Source organism: Capricornis sumatraensis, chromosome 12 (genome assembly GCF_032405125.1).
Source record: "Capricornis sumatraensis isolate serow.1 chromosome 12, serow.2, whole genome shotgun sequence".
Taxonomy (NCBI): domain Eukaryota; kingdom Metazoa; phylum Chordata; class Mammalia; order Artiodactyla; family Bovidae; genus Capricornis; species Capricornis sumatraensis.
This window is the reverse complement of record NC_091080.1, coordinates 37,178,918-37,205,022: the sequence shown is the minus strand read 5'-3', so window position 1 is coordinate 37,205,022 and position 26,105 is coordinate 37,178,918. Positions and strand designations below refer to the sequence as shown.

The 26,105-nt window shown below is 37.4% G+C and overlaps 1 protein-coding gene across 1 annotated transcript; it reads left to right on the top strand.

The window, feature by feature from the left end:
- The first annotated feature begins 9,424 nt into the window (after positions 1–9,424).
- RFC3 (replication factor C subunit 3) lies at positions 9,425–25,338 on the top strand. The gene is made up of 9 exons (XM_068984567.1): positions 9,425–9,572; positions 11,203–11,340; positions 11,773–11,840; positions 14,146–14,243; positions 18,468–18,649; positions 19,692–19,828; positions 19,918–20,016; positions 23,883–23,952; positions 25,131–25,338. The coding sequence occupies exons 1-9, from the start codon at positions 9,486–9,488 to the stop codon at positions 25,320–25,322; spliced, it is 1,071 nt and encodes a 356-aa protein (XP_068840668.1). The 5' UTR covers positions 9,425–9,485; the 3' UTR covers positions 25,323–25,338.
- Positions 25,339–26,105: the final 767 nt, after the last annotated feature.

Sequence of the window (26,105 nt, the reverse complement as noted above, 5' to 3'; positions counted from 1 at the left end):
TGGATTCCTTACCATTGAACCACCAGAGAATCCTGACTTTATAATAGACAGATAAAAATTTAGAGCATTTATTTAAAATGCACTTGAACTTTCAAAGCCCATAACTTTACCATTACCTAGTCACTTAAATAAGAAATTTTAGAAATCTTGTTTTCTTAAACAAGAAAATATTGTTGAAAACTCTTCTCTCTGTCCCCAAATTCCCCAAGTATTTTCTAAATACTTGTCCTTTGTTGAAGTGTCTTAGAAATGGCTCATATCATATCAAGACTAGACGTTCATAGGATGTTGCTAACCAGTCTCCCAGCTTCATTATCTATTTATTCCAATCCTATTTATTATTATTTATTATTATAAATAATCTATTATTCTATTTAATCCACCATCCACACTATTTCTTGGGTTATATTATTTTTCTAAAACAAGTCACACGATGTGAATACAAATTCCTCAGCACGATACAAAAGACCTTTTCTTATCTGTAGTGGTCAATCTGTGCACACAAAAGTATGAATTCTGTGTAGACAGAATAATAATTCTGAACTAACATTCAACTCTTTTAATGGAGACACAGGCTAGTATTTCTCAAACTATAATGTATATAAATATCACCTAAGGATCTTATTAAAATAAAGACAAGAAGGATGGGTGAGGCCTGAGCGTCTGTGTTTCTAACTAACTCCTAGGCATTGCAGACGTTGCTAATTCAAGTACCAAACTTTGAGTGGCAAGGATAGAGTGAAGCCTTAAGCTAAACGTCTAAGTAAACACTTCTCTCTCTGAATACAAGTGTGGGTCCTCTTCCATTTCCTTTTTGGTTCTCTGCCAGCGTCTTCTATGAAAGCCCAGGTAATAGAGTAAAGTCCTTGAAGACAAAGACCACAACTCCTTCCTCCTTGGGTCTCTACTCCAGGGTCTAGCACAGTGTTCTGACACAATGACTCACAATCGTTCCACAAGCTGTCTACAACTATAATAACAATTAATAGGTTAATTTATCACAAGAACTTCACAGACATAGTGCTGAGGGGGCTGCAGATAGGAGCTTGAAAGAGGGGGACTGTTTTTCCAGTTTCAGTTTGAGTCAGGTGTGGGTTAGCCACCGAGTCTAGCCAACGGGATGTGCCATATGCTGCTCCAGACCCGGGCCCACAGGAACATTCCACGTGTGGTTCTGCATGGTCTGTTCCTCCATGGGCTTGGTGCAGACCTGTGTAGTGGCTGTGGAAGCCAGCTGGTGAAGACGGCAGAGACAAAGAGGGAAGGAGTCTGTGACCTGGTATTACTGATTGGAAGAGAGCCACCTGCTGTTCAGGACCACTCATTTTTGATCTTTCATAACTGAAAAAGTAAAGTCTTGTCTTTTTTGAACCTTTATAGATTTGAGGGTCTGTTTTTATGGTAGATTATCTTACTTAAAGCAGTTGGAATTTTGTAATTTGGCAGAATGATGCATGATATTAGTGTCAGATCAGTGTTGCTTTTAAACTGGTTATGGTTTTCAATTTTGAGGGGAGGGATGCTTGTAAATATAAATTCCTGTTGAATTAGCTTTCTTGTTATATACCCACTTAAAAAGGTGTCTTAACTGGGCTAGTTGTAAACCATAAAAACCATGTTCTTATTTGAATAGTTGCTGTTTTATTTAGAATTTTTTTTAAAAAAACCCACTTTATTTAGAATGTATCTAGTTTTACCAGTGAAATGCAACATAGAAATTGCAGATATAATGTTTTTGTTACAATAATTAGTAGCAAACTTATGAGTAAATCTGAGATACTAATGGTTCCTAGGGAAATATCTAAAATAGAGATGTTTTCAAACATGTAACCCATGAATAAACAGAACTGCTTTTTGAAACTATATTCTAATGACTAACATTAAAAAGCACCATAGGAAAGGATATGATAATTCAAAGTCACCTCTCTGGGTAAGCAGTTCCTATAAAATGCAGTCATTCCTCCAAGCTGGGAGTAGGAAGGATGAGGAATATAGCAGAATGTTTGAATAAAAATGTTAGAGACATTAAAAAGGTATAAGGAGTATAAGGAAAATCAAAAGGGTTCTGTTAGAAGTTATTCCTAATCCTTGCAATTTTACTTATATAATCACATTGTTTATAATAAAAGCCTTTTATAATTATTGGCAGTGACATATATTGTCCAACTCTTTTAGAATAAATGAAACTGAAGGGATTTCTGAGCCTTTTCATTCCAAAATTGGAACAGAGAAATTGATTTTCATATAACAGATTATTGTGGAAATAAATAACTAAATGGTCAGATATGCTTTGCCTTACATCTGTGAGTATTATTTATGGACAGGTTATTATTTATAGAAAACATGATTTGTCTTAAAATATGAAAAATATAGGTAAGTGTGTTTTCCTATATTATACATTTTTGAAAAACAAACAAGCAAAACTCCATTAACCTATTGAACCAGAGTGGTAGTCTTTCAGATAATAGTTATCAGTTGCCAGGAATTCCTAATACTATGAGGCAGAGGATGTTGGCATCAGTGGCCATCAAACAGGCCCCTCCTTTCTTTTAGTCAAATGTTTCTGTTTCTGCCTTGACCAGAGTTTTCTCTCCCAGATCAAGCAGGGGGAAATAAATCAGATACTGCTATGATTTGAGTTTTGAATTTATTTCTTCTCTTTCTGAGGTTTGAACAAAATGTTACAAGGTGTAAGCAGAGTTTGCAAGCCAAGGAGGCAGGCTGAATCTGGCCTGTAGATGAGTTCTGTTGGCCTGGACAATGTCTTTGTTTTTCTCAGGAGATTGTACAGAATCACTGTGGATGGTGATTGCAGCCATGAAGTTAAAAGAGGCTTGCTCCTTGGAAGGAAAGTTATGACCAACCTAGACAGCATTTTAAGAAGCAGAGACATTACTTTGCCAACAAAGGTCTGTCTAGTCAAGGCTATGGTTTTTCCAATGGTCATGTATGGATGTGAGAGTTGGACTATAAAGAAAGCTGAGTGTCAAAGAATTGATACTTTTGAACTGTGGTGTTGGAGGAGACTCTTGAGAGTCACTTGGACTGCAAGGAGATCCAACCAGTCCATCCTAAGGGAGATCAGTCCTGGGTGTTCATTGGAGGGACTGATGTTGAAGCTGAAACTCTAATACTTTGGCCACCAGATGCGGAGAGCTGACTCATTTGAAAAGACCCTAATGCTGGGAAAGATTGAGGGCAGGAGGAGAAGGGGACGACAGAGGATGGGATGGTTGGATAGCATCACTGACACAATGGACATGGGGTTGGGTAGACTCCAGGAGTTGGTGATGGACAGGGAGGCCTGGCGTGCTGCGGTTCATGGGGTTGTAAAGGGTCGGACACGACTGAGCAACTGAACTGAACTGTACAAAAAAGAAATCTGGACTGGAGCTTCTTTCAAAACACTTGAAGTTCTATCACTAATGGTTCAAGATCCTGCTTGTGGGTGATAAAGTAAAGCTGAGGGCCTGCCACCCCCTTTTGGTGGGAAGAAACTTCCTGCCTTCTCTCCCTGTTTTACTCTCCCAAAGCTTACATCTTGCATTTGCCTGTCTATACCATGCTAGCATTTTAGTTGGTAACTCCTATAAAGAGGAATGTAGAGGATATATGGATATCAGGAAGAACACATCAAATAATATCAGTTAATGAGCTACTGTGATTATAGGAAAAGCATAATAATGCTGTTAAATTATTTTATCTAGTTAATAAAATATAATAATTAATTTCTGAGAGAAAAAAACAAATCTATATTTTCCAAAAGCAGTGTTGCAATAAACTGATCTAAAGTTGTCATAACAGACTGGCAGGCATCCTAGACTATCATCGCCACATTCCAGTTGCTGAAACCAACATTCGCTGGTATGCTGTTCCATTTTGTAGAAAAATCTCAAAAACTGGGAAGTTTAGGAACTGTTAAAGATCATGGTAAAAGAAGGAGTTTCACAGAAAAATGTGAATTCTTTAGAGACAGGGAATTCTTCCTTTTGGCAAAAATACAGCGAAAAGTGGAAGGTGAAGAGAGTGTTAGGGCTTGCAGGGCCCTGAGGAGTTATGTAGCCCAGACTTTAATTTTGTGATTGAGTCCATTCACCCAGAAACAAACTAGGAGCTAAGATGAAGTCACGGGTGAGGTGAAGTCATGCCCTGATGCCCAGCAGAGAGCTTTTCATCACTGCGAAAATCCCTGGGGAGACTGCTCAGGGTTTTAGAACCATTTGGATGTTTGAGTTGAGAAGAACCAGCTTAATCCTATTACCTTACCTGTGAGGAGGTAACTGGAGATGATTCAGGACATAGGCCAGAAAGATCCTCATTAAAACCAGGACGACCACTCAGCGCAGTCTCTTTCCTGGTTTGTTCAGCCTCTTCTCATGCCTTTCTTCTCCATGTTCACTCCTCTTTGGCCGAACAAGTGTTTCAGTATGACCCCGGAAGCTTCCCTGTTCAGGGCCCGTGCAAGTCTTAGTCCTTTATTCTAAAATACACTCTTCTCCCTTTCTGGCTCATTCCACTGCTCAAGCTTCATCCTAAATGTTACTTTCCCAAAGAAACCTTTCCTGACCTACCTGATTAGGTGGGTCTCCCTAGAAGTCCCATTCAAAACTGTTAGCAAAAGAAATAACTTCGCTTTGTGTGGCATTAGAGGCTGGTACATTCTTTGGGGTCACTTTGTTTTAATCACTGTATTGACTTAAACTTTACTTTTCAACTTATATAGTGAAAATGTTAAAGGTTCCACAGTGCTTGTTATGCAAAATAGGATCGCTGTTCCTGATCTCTGCTCAACCATTTCTGCTTCCCAGAAAAAAACACCTTCAACTCTTTCTGTGTATGTGCATGTGTGTGTATGTGTTGTGTGTGTTGGTGTTAACTCTATATTTCTTAATAATATATACTGCAGTTTCTTGATTTTGAAAATTTAGCTGCTGATTGCCTACTATAGAAAGTGAAGTCATATCTCTTTTACATCCCTCCCTTCTCACACCTAGACACACTTCCCCTCCTAGTGCATTTATATCATAATTTCTGGTTAGATAAGTATATGGTGTTCTTACTATTCTGAATATGTGTTATGCACAATTGAGCCACATGATAAAATGCTATAACATTTCCTATTTTAGATACTACATATTCCTTTTATATAACTTTTATGTTCCCAGTTCTTGGTAACTGTCCTGTTTTCTCTTTGGTTAGTTTTTAGCGTACCTCTTGCTAATTTATTCCCAGACTCTCTTGCATATGTATAAATCTCATCTCAGGATGTGTGAGCACATCAGATACTGATTTCATCTTCTGGAGATAGCCACCCTCCTGCTCCAGTCTAAATAGCCTGTTTGCCACACTGGCTCTGCCACTGTTGCCTGGGACTTTCCTGCACCATTGTGTACAATGCCTTCTTATTCTCTTCTACTGTGGGATCTCCTGATTTCTAGGTCCCTCTCTCAGAGGTTACAGGTTACTCATTTCTAAAACATTAGGATGAAGTAATATCAGTGACAAGAGCCATAGAACCTCAAGGGAATAAAGGCACTGCCTTCTTTTTATACTAGATATTTAATCACATTTTGTGTTTTTAAAGTTGTAGTTGGTTTTTTTATGACATTTCATGAAAAATAAATCCTCTCTTTTAACAGCTAGGAGTGACTATTTTTAGTTTTAATATATTACCTTTCAGGAAGGTAGTAAAAGCAATTGAAGATATGTTAAATATATATCACCGTTAAATCATGCGGATAAAAGTGCTTTTTCACTTTTGAAATTACAGCTTCATATATAAAGGATTGAGTAAAATGGGTGACAGGTTTGTAATGTGCTCAAGTGGGACAATTTATATTTTATGATTCCTAAGATCAAAGAGATGAAATGTACAGTATTCAAATATGGGCTTTAATACTTGTAACTAGCAATCCCAAATGGAATATTAGTTAAGATTTTTAAAACAATATGCACTATACATCTTTTCAAAACAATATGCCCTAAATGTTAGTCGCTCAGTCGTGTCCGACTCTTTGCAACACTTTGGACTGTAGCCTACCAGGCTCCTCTGTCCATGGGGATTCTTCAGGCAAGAATACTGGAGTGGGTTGCCATTTCCTCCTCCAATATGCGCTAAACTACAGTAAAATTAAGAACTTCTGTTCATCAAAAGAAACCATTAAGAGAGTTCAAAGCCAAGTTACACATAGAAAAAGTTATCTACAATACATACGTTTGAAAAGAAACAAGTCATTAAGAAACTAGTAAAAAAAAAAAAAAAACCACAAAATCTTGAATAGCATTTTACAAAAGAATATTCTGATATCCAGTAGGCATGTGATAAAATGCTCAATACCATTACTTATTCCTCCATCAACCCACCAGAAAGGCAAAAATTTAAAAGGCTTACTGGTTGATGAGGATGTGGAGGTAAGGTAACCTCAGTGTATTGCTGGTGGGAACATAAAATGACACAACTGCCATGAAAAACACTGAGGGGGCTATTCAACAAATTAAACAGGGAATTACCATATACTGTAGCAATTCCACTTCTGGCCATTTGCCCCAGAGAATCTGGAATCAGAAGCTTGAACAGATATTTGCACACTAATGTTCATAGTAGCATCATTCACAGAAGCCAAAAGATTAAAACAACCCAAATGTCTATTGATGGATAAGTAGATAAACAAATTATGGTATATACCTACACTGGAATGTTATTCAGCCTTGAAACAAATGAAATTCTGATACATGTTACAACACTGATGAACTTTAAAGGCATTAAAGTACGTAAAATAAACCAAACATGAAAAGATAAATATTATATGGCTCCGATGGCACCCCACTCCAGTACTCTTGCCTGGAAAATCCCATGGATGGAGGAACCTGGTAGGCTGCAGTCCATGGGGTCGTGAAGAGTTGGACACGACCGAGTGACTTCACTTTCCACTTTCATGCATTGGAGAAGGAAATGGCAACCCACTCCAGTGTTCTTGCCTGGAGAATCCCAGGGATGGCAGAGCCTGGTGAGCTGCCATCTATGGGGTCGCACAGAGTCGGAAACAACTGAAGTGACTTAGCAGTAGCAGCAGCCACTTATAAAGTTACCCAGATTAGTCAAATTTATAGAAAACAGAAAGTAGAATGCTGGTTGCCACAGCCTTGGGATTACCAGCACTGGGAGTTACTTTTAATATGTGCAGAATGCAGTTTGGGATGATGAAAAATTTCTGGAGACAGATAATAGTGATGATTGTACAACAATGTGAATAAATGTACTTAATGGTACTAAATTGTACACTTAAAAATAACTCAAGCACATTAATACCTGTGTTCTTAGAGCATAAGTGGATGAGGAAATAGAAAATGGATAAGAAAAAATTGGTCAGATTCTTGTCCTTTGACAGCATGGGCACAAGCAGGGTCCTACTTAGTACGTAGGCCCAGTACCGAACTGTGTGTTGTGAATTACCATCCTCAGGGGAGAAAACCTCAACCAGTAGGGTATAAGAACTTCTCCCCAGCCGTCCTAAATAGATGATTCAAAGATATACTCTATACATTCCTCAAAAAGTCCCCAGAGGGGTTAAGCCCCAGTTGCCCCTCGGAGTGATCTTGATAATACAGGGTGCTCTGGCTTTACGTTCTTCTCTGTTTCACTTTTCTCAATCTCTCACTGAGGATGCATTTGATCTTCTCCCGCATAAATTACCCACTTTGTTTGCGGGAGAGGGTGGATCACTCTGGCCTAAGATGCAGGAACTTAGTTTCCTACTATCAAGGGCCTCAACTGTCCCCGAGAGCCTCAAAACCCTCCTCTGGGTTTTCTGCATCGAGCTGGCCAAAGAGCAGAGAAAGTATGCAGGAGAACCAGGAGTTTAAACTGGAGAGGAGTGGAGATAGGACTCATCAGAGCAGACTGCTTTCTATTGGCCAGAGCTCAGTCACAGCATTCCACTACTTACTGAGGAAGCAGGAGAAAGCATCCCTGTCCCCTCAGGGGGAACAGCAAACAGGATTGGTGAATACAGAGCATCGTCTCTGCCACAATTTACTATGAATTTTCCATTCATAATCTCTTCAAAATTTTCTCTTAGTATTTAATTTTATTTCCAAAATGCAGAAAGGGATCTGCCTATTAGTTCTGTGTTAAATGAGGGAATGGAACTATAACTGATGCTTTATTATAAGTTCTATTTACCAATTATAATTGATCATTGACAATCAGAGAACAAATTATAAGAAATAGGGTCTGAACTTTCTCATTTTTATTAAATAAATAGAGGCTGGATACTAGAAAAATTTTCTGGGTATGCTCTCTGAAATAGAAGGTCCAAATCTGTCCAAGTATATGAAAAAAGAAAACTCATAAGCACTGCGGGAAAGCCAAAGTTACATATATCCTTTTATGCCCTGAACTGGTCTCTCAGCTTCTTGCAACCATGAAATTTCTTCCTCTTTAAAGAAAGAAAATTAGATCCAGCCTGAAGAAGAACCTTACTCCTGATTCTGGCAGTTACAGGTTTGCCCCAGAGAAGTGCACTGGGATGAAATCCTAAGTGGAAAGGTCTTGAGGTGGAAGTCTCCCAGGTTGTTTCTAAAGTTTTTTGCGAATAGAGACTGTGTCTTTATCTGATGTTGTTATTAATGGTGCGGAGTAATTTCCTGCACATATGAATAATTCAGTAAATATGATGATTCAGAGAATACAATAAATTCTTGTGTCATAAGTGAATGAGAGGGGGGACCTTGATAGAAGGTTATTACACATATTGAAAATTAATTCCTGTCCCGTTGCCGTATTTAGGATTCTGAACAATATGTAAAGTAAAAGTGTAAGTTAAATACGTAATTAAAATTATATACATCGAGAAAAGTGCATTTAAGAGGTGCAGTTTGAGTGGTCCCATTTCTGTAGCTTTTTCACGACCTTTTAGATTCCTTAGCTTTAAATCCAGTAAGAATCTTGAGGAACGGAGGTCAGGAAAGGTAATGAAGATTAGATCTCAATTTTAGCGGTTTACTCAATACAGCTTGTTTTGGTCCCTGCCACGTGAGACAAGTCCCAAGCCGGATATATTCTGGTGCCAAATATAGAGCTCCACAAGGTAAATAGTTGGTAGGTTTCAGTGGAAGGAACGAGTGAATGAAGGAACGAATGAAATGAGTTCAGAATGGTGGTCTCTCTGAAGTACCCAGATTTGACTCCTAGAGTATCAGAGCCAATTTTCCAGTTTTGCTTAATAATTCCTGTACTATGATAAGGGTGAGAGCAAAGAGTAAATTATTAAATGAAACAATGAACATTAATAAGTAGGCGGTTCCGATACTGCGACCAATTCTGTCCAAACTAGGCTTCCGTAGTCTTTGCGTCGCTAACTACGTGAACACGCCGGTAGTGATGTCGCGAGATTTGGAGCTCGCGGGAAAACTTGTTTGCGTGTGTGAGTGGGGCGCGCGGGCGCGGGACATTAGAGTGTCTGACCCTGGGAACTCGGGTTGGAATGAGCCTCTGGGTGGACAAATACCGGCCCTGCTCCTTGGGACAGCTGGACTATCACAAGGAGCAGGCGGCCCAGCTGCGCAACCTGGTGAGTCGGCGGGACGGGGCGGCGAGAGCCGGGGGAGGGGAGGAGCGCCACTCAGGGGTTTCGCGCCCCTCAAGAGCGGAGCTTCGCTCGGGCTTTAGGTGTCAAGTGCTGTGGAGAACAGTAAAACAGGGACGGGGACAGACTGTGGGGCCGGGGGCTGTGTTTGCAAACAAAGAAAATCTCCCTGAGGACTGTCTTCTTTGATTTTCTTATTTTCTTTGTCCCGTTTTTTATTGAATAGGGTTTGGAATAAATATTTGAACAGATTTAGTATGTTAGTCTTGAGTTAATAGATTTGCTTTTGAAAAGTATTCACCTGTTTACGTTTTAATCTTCAACTTAATAAAACTGTGAAACACTTACAGCATAACTTTTATTTTTGCTGAGATCGAAATTTTAAAAATGAAGGCTGTATTTGTGCAGCATCTCCTTTTTCCATGCACTGTATTAGGTGAATAGTTCCTTGACACTTTTTTCTTTCAGTGCCAACGTTAGATAAGTTTCCAAAGTATTGAAGTTCACTTAACAGCACTTGTGTTGATACTTCTTTATTTTTAAATGGTTATTTATAAAATTACACTCACAAGATTTTATGCATCTGAAGTTAAGGTCTGTGTTCTTGTCATCTTTATAACCTTCACAGTGCTGATCCCCAAGCCTGACTGAGCATCAGAATCACCTGTGAACATATTCAAAATACATAGTCTTGTTCTGTAATACAGAACTACTCCAGCATCCTACTCCATTCTCTTGGTCTTAACTCGTGAGATTACACGGACCTGACTTCCAGCTCCCTGCATCTGCACTTGCTGGAGGCTTTTTCTTGCTCACACCTCTAAGCAGACTTGAAATGCGAGGGAATTAACACCTCCCCCATTCCCAAGCTAGCAAAGGTCTGAGGAGGGGTTTTGTGTCATACTCCAGCTTCCCCACTCCTTGGGTGGTTTAATACTGTAATGTATTTTCACACTGGCTTCAGGTGTATCCCCAGCAGGATCAAGCTCCAGATGTCCAGAGTGGTATTTAAGTGATAACACTTGTTGGCTGCCTTCCTTTCCCCACTTTGCTTTTCTTCTCCCCTAAAAAGTTTTCCTTTACCTTCCAAATAAAACCAAATGCACTCATTTCTTATCCAAGGGACTCTTTGTAGAAGTGCAAACTATGGCAGTCATCACAGTCTCAGTTACTGAATCTTCGTCTTGTGGATGGAGTCCTGGAATTAATCAGTCGTTTATTAAAAGTTTTTTTTAGCATATCTGATAGTCAGCCAGGTTTGGGATTTCTTGCTTTCTAGCATATAGTATTGTATCTTACATGTCCTGTGCTAGATATATAAGTTCAGTTCAGTTCAGTTCAGTTGATTAGTCGTGTCCAACTCTTTGCATCCCCATAAATCGCAGCACACCAGGCCTCCCTGTCCATCACCAACTCCCAGAGTTTACACAAACTCATGTCCATCAAGTCGGTGATGCCATCCAGCCTATCTAGCATTAATTCCAGGGGAATAATCGATTTCAAACACGTTTTTGAACTTTCATAAAGACATAAAATATTTCATACATAAAAAGTAGTTTCTACGCGTAGGGGTGGTGGCTTCTCTAGGGAAAATGCCTTATCTGTTTTATTCCAGGTACAATGTGGTGACTTTCCACATCTGTTAGTGTATGGACCATCAGGTGCTGGAAAAAAGACAAGAATTATGTGCATTCTACGTGAACTTTATGGTGTTGGAGTGGAAAAATTGAGAATTGAACATCAGACCATCACAGTAAGCATTTCACTTTGAAACAGAAATATATATGATTACCTCCTTTAAAAACAATTTTTATGAGAAACACAGACCCTGTTCAGTAATGTGTTATTAATAGTATGTGTTTATTTTTGTGTATTATCGTGGAAAAGGCTGTGAAAGGGCATATGCAGATTGTTTATAATGATCTGCTGTTAACTGGGGATAGTTTGGAGGTTTCTGGAGGTAAAGGAAAAAAGTGATCCACTAAAAACAGGATGTGTGATATGACCTAGTGTATATAAAAACATATATGTTTACCTGCACATTAAGAATGGGGCTAACATTAGTGGTGATTTTTATTTCTTTAATAAGCATAAATTGTTTATATAATTAAAAAAAAATGAAATACAGATAATAGGAGAAATAGCCAATAAACATTAAAAAAATAACTATTTTCTTTGTCCACAGACTCCATCGAAAAAGAAAATTGAAATTAGCACTATTGCAAGCAATTATCACCTTGAAGTTAATCCTAGGTAAGTGGCCACTACATAGAAATATGCATTTTTAGAATAGTGGTGTTCAGACTTTTTTTTTAAAGAGTAGAATGCTTTTTTGATATAAAATCATGTATGGAGAGACAAAATATAAAACAAATGAAAATGAAGCTGCCCTGTGTGAAACAGGGAGCCTAGAACCTTTCCATTTTCCCTTCTCTCTGAGACCCCTCCCCCAAGTCAAAAATTTTTAATAATTAAGTTCTTGCTCCCTAAAGCTCTGTGTGTTACATAAAGTGAATTTGGGTTACTAGTTCATTCTTTCCATTTTCTTTCAGTTTTTTAATTAGAGGGTATATTGATGTAATAAGACTGAGAAGGACATGATGGCTGTTTGGAAAAATAAACTAAAGCTGATTTCTTTGCCCTCTTTTTCTCATTAAGAGTTCTTCTATAGCACAAATAGTCAATTGGAGAGTAAGCTGTTTGTTTTTCAGGTGTTTGGAATTGACATTCAACCTAAATTAACCAGGTAACTTATTTTGGTTTGTGAGGTACAGGGTTTAAGTACTAAAGCAATGATATTGGTATAAATGACGTGCTGTGGTTCACAAAGAGTCGCAAGAGTCAGACACGACTGAGTGACTGAACTGAACTGAAACTTAATATTAAGAACATGTTTAGTGTTTTCAGTTACATTGATCGAATTGTAGTTGAGTATAGGAATGTGTTTCAGGTCAGTTCAGTCTTTCAGTTGTGTCCGACTCTTTGCGACCCCATGAACCGCAGCATGCCAGGCCTCCCTGTCCATCACCAACTCCTGGAGTCCACCCAAATCCATGTCCATTGTGTCAGTGATGCCATTCAACCATCTCATCCTCTCGTCCCCTTCTTCTGCCCTCAGTCTTTTCCAGCATCAGGGTCTTTTCAAATGAGTCAGCTCTCTGCATCAGGTGGCCAAAGTATTGGAGTTTCAGCTTCAACATCAGTCCCTCCAGTGAACACCCAGGGCTGATCTCCTTTAAGATGGACTGGTTGAATCTCCTTGCAGTCCAAGGGATGGATTCTCAAGAGTCTTCTCCAGCACCACAGTTCAGAAGCATCAATTCTTCAGCACTCAGCTTTCTTTATAGTCCAACTCTCACATCAGTACATGACCACTGGAAAAACCATAGCCTTGACTAGACAGACCTTTGTTGGCAAAGTAATGTCTCTGCTTTTTAATATGCTGTCTAGGTTGGTCATAACTTTTCTTCCAAGGAGCAAGCATCTTTTAATTTCATGGCTGCAGTCACCATCTGCAGTGATTTTGGAGCCCAGAAAAATAAAGTCATCCACTGTTTCCACTGCTTCCCCATCTATTTGCCATGAAGTGATGGGACTGGATGCCATGGTCTTAATTTTCTGAATGTTGAGCTTTAAGCCAACTTTTTCACAATCCTCTTTTACTTTCATCAAGAGGCTCTTTAGTTCTATCACAATCCTCTTTTACTTTCATCAAGAGGCTCTTTAGTTCTATCACAATCCTCTTTTACTTTCATCAAGAGGCTCTTTAGTTCTTCTTCACTTTCTACCATAAAGATGGTGTCATCTGCATATCTGAGGTTACTGATACTTCTCCCGGCAATCTTGGTTCCAGCTTACGCTTCATCCAGCTCAGCATTTCTCATGATATTCTCTGCATAGAAGTTAAATAAGCAGGGTGACAATATACAGCCTTGACTTACTCCTTTTCCTATTTGGAACCAGTCTGTTGTTCCGTGTCCAGTTCTAACTGTTGCTTGCTGACCTGTACACAGGTTTCTCAACAGGCAGATCAGGTGGTCTGGTATTCCCATCTCTTTCGAATTTTTCACAGTTCATTGTGATCCACAGTCATTAGTGATCCTAAAACACTTCAGTTTTAAATTTTTGTGAATGTAGTATCATTCAGTTTGCTTAAAATTGTAATCACTGAAGATCTTCAAGATTTTTCTTAGCTTACGAATAAGGGTTGCTGTTGCTGCTGCTGTTGCTAAGTCGCTTCAGTCATGTCCGACTCTGTGCGATCCCAGAGACGGCAGCCCACCAGGCTCCTCTGTCCCTGGGATTCTCCAGGCAAGAACACTGGAGTGGGTTGCCATTTCCTTCTCCAATGCAGGAAAGTGAAAAGTGAAAGTGAAGTTGCTCAGTCGTGTCCGACTCCTAGCGACCCCATGGATTGCAGCCTACCAGGCTCTTCCGTCCATGGGATTTACCAGGCAAGAGTACTGGAGTGGGTTGCCATTGCCTTCTCCACGAATAAGGGTTAGTACTTATTAAATATTTACATGTATGTATTTACCACTATTTTTATTTTGTATAGTGATGCTGGAAATAGCGATCGGGTAGTAATTCAGGAGATGCTGAAAACAGTGGCACAATCACAGCAACTTGAAACAAGCTCTCAAAAAGATTTTAAAGGTATGTGATAATTTTTTTTTTTGGATAAGGCAGACACTTAAATTGTAAGCAGTGGGTATAAGAGGGAAATGTAATGAGGACTGTAAATTCCAACCATTTAGCAAATATTTATTACCCTGTTCTGTGCCAAGCACTATGCCACCTTTTTTTTTTTTTAATATGTAAAAGTGAAGAAGAGAAACATAATCTCTGTGCTCCTAGGAGTTTATAGTCTAATGGAGTTGAATTGTGTGAAAAAGAGAACTGTTTGTGCCACCTATTTGTTATTTTAGAATTAGTAAAATATTTAGATGAGTAATGGAAAAACAATCTAAAGTAGGGAATTTCATGATTTAAAAATAATGATTCTTTGAACCAAAGTTAATGTTCACTGGGCTTCCCTGGTGGCTTAGAGGTTTTAGCATCCGCCTGGAATGCGAGAGTGAGTGAGTTAAGTTGCTCAGTTGTGTCCGACTCTTTGCGACCCCATGGACTGTAGCCTACCAGGCTCCTCTATCCATGGGATTTTCCAGGCAATAGTACTGGAGTGGACTGCCATTTTGGAGACCTGGGTTCAATCCTTGGGTCGGGAAGATCCCCTAGAGAAGGAAAATGGCAACCCACTCCAGTACTCTTGCCTGGAGAATCCCATGGAGGGAGGAGCCTGGTAGTCTACAGTCCATGGGGTTGCAAAGAGTAGGACATGACTGAGTGACTTCACTTCACTTTATATGTTCATTATTAAATATATAGCTAAACAACAGAAAATTCAAATAAGCTATAATCCCACCATCCAGAGACCATTATTGTTAACATTTCCAGTATTATGTGCATAACACCATATATTTTTACAAGTTTTCTGATAGATATGCCAATATTTGATGCTTTTGACATATCTTGCCAAATTCTTCATTTGATTTGTGCTACTGCCAGCAGTATTTAGGAATGCCCATTTCTCTCTAACATTTATTAATTTTTTTTAATCCTTGTCAGTGTTAGTAGAGAAAATAAGCTGTACTTTTTCTTTAGTGAATGTGATAATTTTACCATTTTTCCATTGCTCATTTCACTGTTTTGTGAATCATCTTACATATTCCAGCCTATTTCTTATCTTTTCTCCTTAATCTCTACATTTCAAAATAAAATTTTTTTTTCTAATACTCTTCTGTGGTCTTATAATTTTTCTTCTTAGTTCTCATTATTATCTTACTGGATCGTCTAATGAAACTGCTTTGTATTTCTGGAGTTATCCTCAGTACAGTTTTTAAAATATTTTGCTGTTTTCTGCCTAGCATTGATTTAGTTTTGCATTATTTTTTTTTGGTGCTCTCCTTGTCAGATACTGCGATTGATCTGCTTGTTTTTATTTTTTCTATTTATTCAGTTTGGATTTGATTTCCAGAATTTGTCATTGGGAAGCATTGTCTTGGAAGAGAGCTTCGTTTTGTTATTTTCAGTCCACTGCTCTGTCAGATCTTATTGCATCAAGGTCCTTTAGTTCTTGTCCATGAATTGAACCCTATGGATGCTGTTCTCAGATTGGCTCTTATATTCAGTGTGCTTTTTGGGTGATTTAAGGTTCTCCTGTTCTGAAGATATCAGAAAGCTGGTGGGTCCTAGCCACTTCTTCCCACACATAGTTTCTTGCTCTCACTTACTTATATTTAGGGTTCTTGGGGACAGCTTGTCACCTAGTTTCAATGTAAATGTTGTCTTGGATCTTAGAATCTGTTCTTTTATGGAAGAGATTCAAATGCTACACTGCTACCACTGTCATCTTCTTGAAGTAATTTAATGCAACAGCTGGATTTAGTCCCTGTATACTGAATTTCTCAAACGCTTTAAGGCCAATCCTTGATTATGACCAGGTAGAATCTTATTGTGCAAGTAAGCAGATATCTTTATCCCTTATTTGCTACATCTCTTGTAATAGTGTTTTCCAAAGTATATTCCTTAGAATGCTAAGATTTTCTACAGAAGTACACACCTGAGTGAACTATTTTGGGTAAATGCAGCACACTATATCCTTGTCTTGGTGATTTTTACTGCATATAAGTATAAAAAGACTACAGTAGATTCTGCAACAAAATAACCTCTTTAACTTCTATATCCTAGTGTTTGATCTTAGGATTTTTTCTTCGTATAAATTTATTTATTTTAATTGGAGGCTAATTACTTTACAGTATTGCATTGGTTTTGCCATACATTGACATGAATCTGCCATGAGTGTACATGTGTTCCCCATCCTGAACCCCCCCTCCCATCTCCCTCCCTATACCGTCTCTCTGGGTCATCCCAGTGCACCAGCCCTGAGCATCCTGTATCATGCATTGAACCTGGACTGGTGATTTGTTTCACATATGATAATATACATATTTCAATGCTATTCTCCCAAATCATCCCACCCTTGCCCTCTCCCACAGAGTCCAAAAGACTGTTCTATATATCTGTATCTCTTTTGCTGTCTCACATACAGAGTTACCGTTACCATCTTTCTAAATTTCATATATATGCCTTAGTATACTGTATTGGTGTTTTTCTTTCTGGATGACTTCTCTGTATACACTAATAATGAGAAAATAGAGAAATTAAGGAAACAATTGTATTCACCATTGCAATGAAAAGAATAAAATACTTAGGAATATATCTACCTAAAGAAACAAAAGATCTATATATAGAAAACTATAAAACACTGGTGAAAGAAATCAAAGAGGACACTAATTGATGGAGAAATATACCGTGTTCATGGATTAGAAGAATCAATATAGTGAAAATGAGTATACTACCCAAAGCAATTTATAGATTCAGTGCAATCCCTATCAAGCTACCAATGGTATTTTTCACAGAGCTAGAACAAATAATATCACAGTTTGTATGGAAATACAAAAAACCTCGAATAGCCAAAGCAACCTTGAGAAAGAAGAATGGAACTGGAGGAATCACCTTGCCTGACTTCAGGCTCTACTACAAAGCCACAGTCATCAAGACAGTATGGTGCTGGCACAAAGACAGAAATATAGATCAATGGAACAAAATAGAAAGCTCAGAGATATATCCACACACCTATGGACACCTCATCTTTGACAAAGGAGGCAAGACTATACAATGGAGAAAAGACAATCTCTTTAACAAGTGGTGCTGGGAAAACTGGTCAACCACTTGTAAAAGAAGGAAACTAGAACACTTTCTAACACCATACACAAAAATAAACTGGATTAAAGATCTAAACGTAAGACCAGAAACTATACAACTCCTAGAAGAGAATATAGGCAAAACACTCTCCAACATAAATCACAGCAGGATCCTCTATGATCCACCTCCCAGAATATTGGAAATTAAAGCAAAAATAAACAAATGGGACCTAATTAAACTTAAAAGCTTCTGCACAACAAAGGAACCTATAAGCAATGGGAAAAGACAGCTTTCAGAATGGGATAAAATAATAGCAAATGAAGCAACTGACAATTAATCTCAAAAATACACAAGCATCGCCCACACCTCAATTCCAGAAAAATAAATGACCCAATCAAAAAATGGACCAAAGACCTAAACAGACATTTCTCCAAAGAAGACATACAGATGGCTAACAAACACATGAAAAGATGCTCAACATCACTCATTATCAGAGAAATGCAAATCAAAACCACAATGAGGTACCATTTCACACCAGTCAGAATGGCTGCTATCCAAAAGTCTACAAGCAATAAATGCTGGAGAGGGTGTGGAGAAAAGGGAACCCTCTTACACTGTTGGTGGGACTGCAAACTAGTATAGCCACTGTGGAGAACAGTGTGGAGATTCCTTAAAAAACTAAATAGAGCTGCCATACGACCCAGCAATCCCACTACTGGGCATACACACTGAGAAAACCAGAATTGAAAGAGACACGTGTACCCCAATGTTCATCACAGCACTGTTTATAATAGCCAGGACTTGGAAGCAACCTAGATGTCCATCAGCAGATGAATGGATAAGAAAGCTGTGGTATATATACACAATGGAGTATTACTCAGCCATTAAAAAGAATACATTTGAATCAGTTCTAATGAGGTGGATGAAACTGGAGCCTATTATACAGAGTAAAGTAAGAATTTAAAAAAAAAAAAAAATTATTCCCACCATACCTGTAACTTTTTTATGTTTTCTCCAAAGGGAAAAGTAGTATATTAGGCTTACTATTTAGGATTTCACTCTGAATAATGAGAAAGATAAATACTCAAAAGTTTGTTTTGTTTCTTGACTCAGTTGTGTTATTGACGGAAGTTGACAAACTCACTAAAGATGCTCAACATGCCTTGCGCAGAACCATGGAAAAGTATATGTCTACCTGCAGATTGATCTTGTGTTGCAATTCTACATCTAAAGTGATACCACCTATTCGTAGTAGGTGCCTTGCAGTTCGTGTACCTGCTCCCAGCATTGAAGATGTAAGTCAAGTTAAACTTTTCAGAAGAATTCAGTTCAGATTTCATGCATACTATGTGTACATTCCTATTGTGTTTGTTCTTATAAAAACTTAGTGAACTATGTCAGCAATTCAGAAATAGCTATGGCCTAGGTGCTAACTCAAACCATTATCTGTATAGTAGTAAATATCAGATACCGGTACATAGAAAATGTTCTTTTCTTTAAATCATCTTTTACTTTAAATAGGTAGTAATTGTGGATTTTATGAAACTAAGGGAAAGCTAGTTATTTAGTGGCTTCTACCTCAACCTGACTTAATTGGCTTGTAGAGGAGACTTGAATATTCAGGAAGTAGATTTTGCAAGAAGGTGATTTGGGAATTCCTAGTCCAGTTCAGAGACCAAAGTTAGTCTGAATCAACATAAGGTGTATTTTTTTTCCTTTATCATTCTTAATGCTGCTGCTGCTGCTGCTAAGTCGCTTCAGTCGTATCATTCTTAATAGCAATCAGTAAAAATGCCAATTTCTCAGAATAAGCAAGTGTCTGCTGTTAATAGGTTTGAGGTGATTTTATGCAAAGTAGGGATAATAAGTGACATTGTATTGTGAGTTTCACTTGTAAAGATTTTGAGAGTTTTAGAGTTAAAAATGTTTATAAAGCAGCAGGACCACCAAGTTACGTCTCTCCCATGAGTACCGTTCACATCTTAGTGCCTGAGTTGTGTTCAGTTACGCTTGTGCAACTCAACTTGGCAGCCTTGTGAGCAGTGTCTTTGCCATTTGCCACCAACCTGAGGCCCTTTGCCTCCAGCTCCCTGCTGCCTCGAGGAGGCTGGCAGGCATGGAACTGGGACCAGATCTTTCTCCAGGTGCCCATCTAGTTCCTTACTCTACCTGATAGCTAGGTTAGACCCCTGGCTTCCTGCTGAAGGAACAGTGGATTAAGTTAGGGTAGTGACCAAAAAAAGAAAGGTTGGGGTTCTGCAACAATATTCTTAACAGAAATTGTCTCAGCATATAGTTTAACAGATTGCTCATTTTTGTTAATTATTTTATTTGTAGATTTGCCATGTGTTATCTACTGTGTGTAAGAAGGAGGGTCTAAATCTTCCTCCACAACTGGCTCATAGACTTGCAGAGAAGTCCTGCAGAAATCTCAGAAAAGCTCTGCTTATGTGTGAAGCCTGCAGAGTGCAACAGTGAGTAAAAGGGGTCAGTTACTACAGGAATCATGTTGTGACATAAACCACTTACGTTTAATTTATTGTGTTCTCTTTTTGTCATGTAGATATCCTTTTAGTGCAGATCAAGAAATCCCTGAAACAGATTGGGAGGTGTATCTGAGAGAGACTGCCAATGCTATTGTCAGTCAACAAACTCCACAGAGGTAACCACTATAAAAGATCACCATAAAAGTTTGATCACTGAGACAGTACAGATATTCTAAGTTCTAGATTAGCTGTTTTATACTGATTCCATGTCATTTAGCATTATAATTACATTTAACTTATAAAATACTATACTTCTAAAGAAAAAGTAGGGTTTTAGACATTTAATGGTTCAGAATAGTTGGTGTGTATCATGGCTTTTAAGAAGCTACTGGCATGTAAGTATGGAACTTATACATAAATTGAAACAAATTTTGGAAGTTTAAGGTTTTTTTCCCCCCTCAGAATCTTGGATGATTTAATATTAATGCATGATGTGTCTAACTTTCTAATAGTGAAGATAACACTATAACTTTGTAATGTGTTATAGAAAGACTCTAGACTGTGGGTAGACTTCTAGTTCTACTAATTTTTAGCTAAGTGTCCTTAAGCAGGTAACTTTATAAACTTAGAGCGTCAGCTTTTTCATTTGTATAATGAAGAGAGATTGTGTGATAATGGTTTGAGAACTAGAAGACCCTGTGCTCATGTGTGATGATAGGCTCCATTAAGAATAATACTGCGTATGTGCCGTCAGTATGTAGGAAGTGTTTTGTGCATATTTTTTGCACAGATGTTTCTGTTTACTTCTTGGGTCTCTTATTCAGTAATAGACCATACTGAAAGTACTTCAACCACAGCCTGTTGGATTTGTTATGACTTTGATTAAGGAGGGCAATTGGCTCTTCTCCAAATCAAGAGTGACGGTCTTAAGGCTTGGTACTTTTGGAAAGTCTGGTGAAGGTCCCATAAGCTCACTGAGACACAGTCTCCTACTTATTTTGCCTGTCTGAAATGAGAAACCCATCTTTGGACTTTAGAGAGGGTTATTAATTATTTTAGGAAACAGACTAGATTGAGTGCAATCAGTGAAAGGTAGGCTTCCCTGGTTTACGTGAACATAATTGGGAGAAGGAGAAACTGTGTTTCTTCTTTTAGGTGGTATATCTGAGAATTGTTATTTTTACAAGAAATTCTTCAAAGGAAATTGCAATATGTGCTGTTGGACAACCATAATAAATTAGAGGAGGTGAATGGTCATAGAAAATTGGTACTTGATATTTTATCAAAATTTGCATTGAATTCCTCTTCATCTATTTTAGTTGAAGAAATAGTTTTTGAAAAGTGCCAGATGTTTTAAGTAGATTCTTGAGAAAAGAAACCTTGACTTTAGGAAAACGTGTGCATTCCATTTTGTAAATATTGTCAGGTAGTGAAGAAATCTCAAGTTTTAAGGAAATAAAATTCAAATGAAGCATGTCTTAGGAGCTTTTTACTTTCATAAAATATTTCTACACCAAAGGTGACTTTTCTTGTTTTTGTTCTGATTTTAAAGAAGAAAAATTGATAATAATAGTTGAACTTTCCCACTCTTAAAGAGATTTAGGTACAGATGTTGCAGTATTTGACATTATTAAATGTATTTTTAAGACTTACGTTGATTATTACTTTTCTTAATTCTGCTGCTGCTGCCCATTCCTCCAGTTTCCAAACAAATTTTGACAGCTCATAAATGAATTTGTCCAAGAGGAAGTGCTGCTGTTCCCTATTTAGATGAACAGATTTGGGATTTGATGCCACTGTGTGTTTAAAACAAAATATTCCTCTTAATTTCCGAAAGCCTTGAAGCTGTCCAGAAATACTAGGATGGCCACTGTCATTTTGAACATTGGTCTGCACATTACCAGTGACTCCTGATTTTTGACCTGGTAGTGCTGTAATATTTATAGTCTTGATTCTTTTTTTTGATACATCTTAGAAAATTTCTTATTTTCTAATGTGATATGTGTCTGTGATATGTGCTCAGTAGTGTCCAACTCTTTTTGACCCCGTAGACTGTAGCCCCGCAAGCTTCTCTGTCCGTGGAATTTTCTAGGCAAGAATACTGGAGGGAGTTGCCATTTCCTTCTCCAGGGGATCTTCCCTATGCAGGGATCTGAACCTGCATCTCTTGCATCTCCTGCCTTTGCAGGCAGGTTCTCTGCTCCACCTTTCTCATGTGAATAGCAGCTTAAATCTGATGAGCAATTATTATGCTGACATTTATACTATTTCATTTAATTCAAATAATAGTCCTATGAGGAATGCATTATTACCATCTTACAGATAGAAAACTGATTCTTTGGGAGATTGTTGCTTTTTTCAGGGACATCTGGTTAGTGAGAGGCAGAGGCAGTTCTAGAATACCATGTTTCTTTGATAGTATAATTTGTACTCATTATCACTTGTAACCTCCAAGAGATAATGACACAGGCTTAATAATGTAGAATGTATTAATTTTTTAGAAACAAAATCATACTAGAAATGAACTCAGGCTAAGAGAAGCATGAGAAAATGTGTGAGATATAGACAGTATTGTTACAGTACAGTTTTATAGGTAAATATTGTGAATCAGTTTTTCAGAAATAAGCTATATACATTATTATTACCATCTGTCATTTTTACATTAAGGATCAGATTTTATTTGGGGTATATACTGTCATGTCCAAGAGACATTAAGGCCTTTGGAATCAGACTTGAGGTAATGCTGCTTCAGTTATATAAGTTTTGCTGGAAGCTTAACCTCTCTGAACTTCATGTTCTCTTCAGTGAGAGACTTGTGTTTGTGAGAAATAGCGTACAGCAGTGAACCTCATACAGATAAGAGATTAAATAGATGCTTTGGCAGACACTGGAAGGGTATGGGCTAAGACAGATTTGTGCTTAAATCATGGCTCTGCTATGGTCAACTTTGTCAGGTTATTTAACCCATCCAGGCCTTAGTTTTTTCTTTAAAAAGAAAAAAAAAAATGGAGATAATGCCTCACCATAGCTGGTGTGGTGACTGAGTTAAATTATTGTCATAGTGTCTTGTGTATAGCAGTTGCTCAAAAAATGGTAGTCTTTTTTTTCCACTTATTTAGTTTTATTGTGGCACAACTTCATACTCCTGGAATCTCAGGAAAGGGGTCTTAACTTCTGCTTTGAAGAAATCTTTTAAAAATCACTTCCCTGATTGATCTGAAATAAAGAACATAATGCGATCTTGTTTTGGTAAAGATTCAGAACAATATTTTTTCTTTAGGGATAGGTAAGTATATTTAGAAAGATTAAGTTACTTTTGTAAATATAGTTTGTTACTTTTCTTCTTGCTGTTTTAATATGTTACATGTATATTTCCCTCAACCGTTTTTCTTTCTGAAAGTGTTATGAGGAGGGCTTAGAATTATGAGCTTACAGAGCCCTCCAACAAATGGCCATATTCACTTAGCCAGCCTGGTTTGTGCCTACCTGTACCCTCTTGTACTGCCCCTTTTATGACAAAACAGCTTTGTTTCTCTGCTATAATGTTTTTTTTTCCTTTGCAGTCGAAATGATAACATTATGTTATATTCATGGCTATATTTTCTTTTCTTCTGTAATTGACTTATTTAATATTTTCATAACCATTTTCTCATTTCCTATGTATCATCTATCTGGAGAAGGAAAGAAAAATATTACTTGATGTATCATTAAAGTATATTAAAATTGGTGGTGTGAATATGCTCAACCCTTACTATCCGTGAAGTCTTCTGTATTTTTAGTGTATATATATAAATACTATGTTGGTGTGTGTCTGTATATGTAAATGAATATAAATGTTGTCTGACTTTAAAACAGTTCTGTAATTTTGTTTTAGAAAGATGAACTAAAGTTAGGAAAAGCTCCCATATATATATCTTACATATGATAAGCCATTGAAGAAAATGTTTGTATTGGGATGTGTAATTCTTACAGTAAGATGGCACAGTAGGTACTTGGAAAAATGATCTGTTTTCATCACAAAGTATTGTTTTGTTTTGTTCAGGCTCCTTGAAGTTCGTGGAAGACTGTATGAGCTTCTAACTCATTGTATTCCTCCTGAAATAATAATGAAGGTATTCTGATTTCAAATCTTGTGCTGTCTATAACCATACAATTTGGACACTGATTATGGGGTATCATGGCTTTTGCTGCACAAAGATATATTGTCAGTTCTTTCTGTCTAGCTCATTAGTTCAGCAGATACTCAGAGTCCAAATTGTATGGAACTTGTAAGGTGTGCCAGTCACCGTTAGGAGTGTGTTGAAGAAAACAAGGGTGGGCCTCCTTCAGAGAAGTTACATTTTGGTGAAATGGAATGGGAAACAAGAGGCAAGAGGATTTCAGAATGGTCTAAGTACTACAAAGATGAAATGATAAAAATGGAGGGCTGAGTTATGGAAGGTCAGTGATGGCTTCTGTGGAAGGTATGTTTAATCTGAAACTTGAAGATGGATCCATGCAAGTAGTCAGGGAATAGTATTAATATTTTAGACAGCAAGCCTCAGTGCACTTGAAAATTGAGGTTAAAGAAGGTGGTAGTGATTTGTGAGGGACAGCTTTAGGTCTGGTCTGAACCTAATTGACTCTCTAGCTAGAAAGATATTCTAGATTGACTGTTACATCTTAGGTAATACAGAACTTTTTGTTTCTTTGTATTTATTAAAATTATATGAAAACATTCAAATGATACTAAATATATGAAGTGAAAAGTGAAGGTTCCCCCTTCTGTTTTCATAAGCCCTCTTTTCAAGTCACATTGAATTGAGTCCATATATGTATGTTTCACAAAGCTTTAGTGTCTTTTACACTATTTTGCTTTTTAAATTCAGCAGTGTAGTATGGATGCTATTTCATGACAGTACAGATTTACCTCATTCTTTTTGGTACATGACTGGGATTTCATTGTATGACTATACCAGTTTTTTGGATATAACCCCTGTGTTACAACTGAAGTCTAGTGTTAGACTTCAGGTTGTCTACAGATTATTATAATTAATAATGCTACAGTAAGATCTTTGTACTTAAATCTTTGTACACTGAAGTATTTGAGATTGAAATATGATAGATAACTACCACATTTTTACTCTATAGAATAGTACGTTCTTTAGAAGTCTGCTGGTCCATCAGAAATAAAAAAGAGAACATATCAGTATTTAAGTTTCACTTCCTTTTTGAGTGAGAAAAGTAAAGCGTGTTTAGCTAATATTTTTTTAATTATTACTTTTAAAAATTGCTATTTATTTTTCTTTAGGGCCTTCTCTCAGAGCTTTTACATAATTGTGATGGACAACTGAAAGGAGAAGTGGCCCAGATGGCAGCTTACTATGAACATCGTCTACAACTCGGTAGCAAAGCCATTTATCACTTGGAAGCATTTGTGGCCAAATTTATGGCACTTTATAAGAAGTTCATGGAGGATGGATTGGAAGGCATGATATTCTGACATCTCTCAGTAATTCTTCCTAATATTTCTCAGTATCATCATTTATGTTCAATTTATATTGGAAGAGCTGCAGGTAAAATAAACTAACATTACTTATGTGTTATTTGTGTTGTTTTTTTTTTTTTGGAGGGGGGAAGGTAGTAATTTCTTTGAATTATTAATCATTCTCTGAGTTAGATAACTGCTCCTGTACTATTGAAGTGTATTGAAAGGATACAACTGGAAACTGTAGAGTCTAGGAACATGATTTTAATTTACTTTAAAAGTATGTTTTCCAAGTATGCAGTATTGATCCTCCCATTTCCGTCCACTCTCTCCCCTGCTGAAGGAAATTGACCTAAAAAATCAGGGTTTGTTTTTTTACCTCCAGATGACCATTTTTGGCCACAGATGCATAAATTTTTGCTTGGCAAGTCATTATTTTTAATCATATTTTCCCTCAACCAAGAATTATATTTTTGCAGCATATATAGGAATTAATTTTGAATTATAATAGCATGGGTATGGAGAAAATTGCATGGACCATATCTGTTAAAACTAGAAATCCAGCTGTTAATTCAATGATTCAGATTTGGTATAAGGTTGACTATTAAGAAATAAAGATCTTTTCATTAATACTTGAGAATCCTAAAGAATATCCATCATATTGTTCTGAAGCAAAGGTATATTACTGTTGAAATTATTCTTTGAACAAGTATGCTGTTATATTGTTGGTCCTGTCCTTTGGAACATTTTTTATTCAGAAATTTGGTTCATGGAACAAAGGGTTTGCTTGACAGAAGT

Excerpts from the sequence above, each read along its gene's own strand:
- RFC3 (XM_068984567.1), top strand. The coding sequence starts at position 9,486 with ATGAGCCTCTGGGTGGACAAATACCGGCCCTGCTCCTTGGGACAGCTG. Across the intron at positions 9,573-11,202 it reads CGGCCCAGCTGCGCAACCTG|GTACAATGTGGTGACTTTCC; the intron begins GTGAGTCGGCGG and ends GTTTTATTCCAG. Across the intron at positions 11,341-11,772 it reads TTGAACATCAGACCATCACA|ACTCCATCGAAAAAGAAAAT; the intron begins GTAAGCATTTCA and ends CTTTGTCCACAG.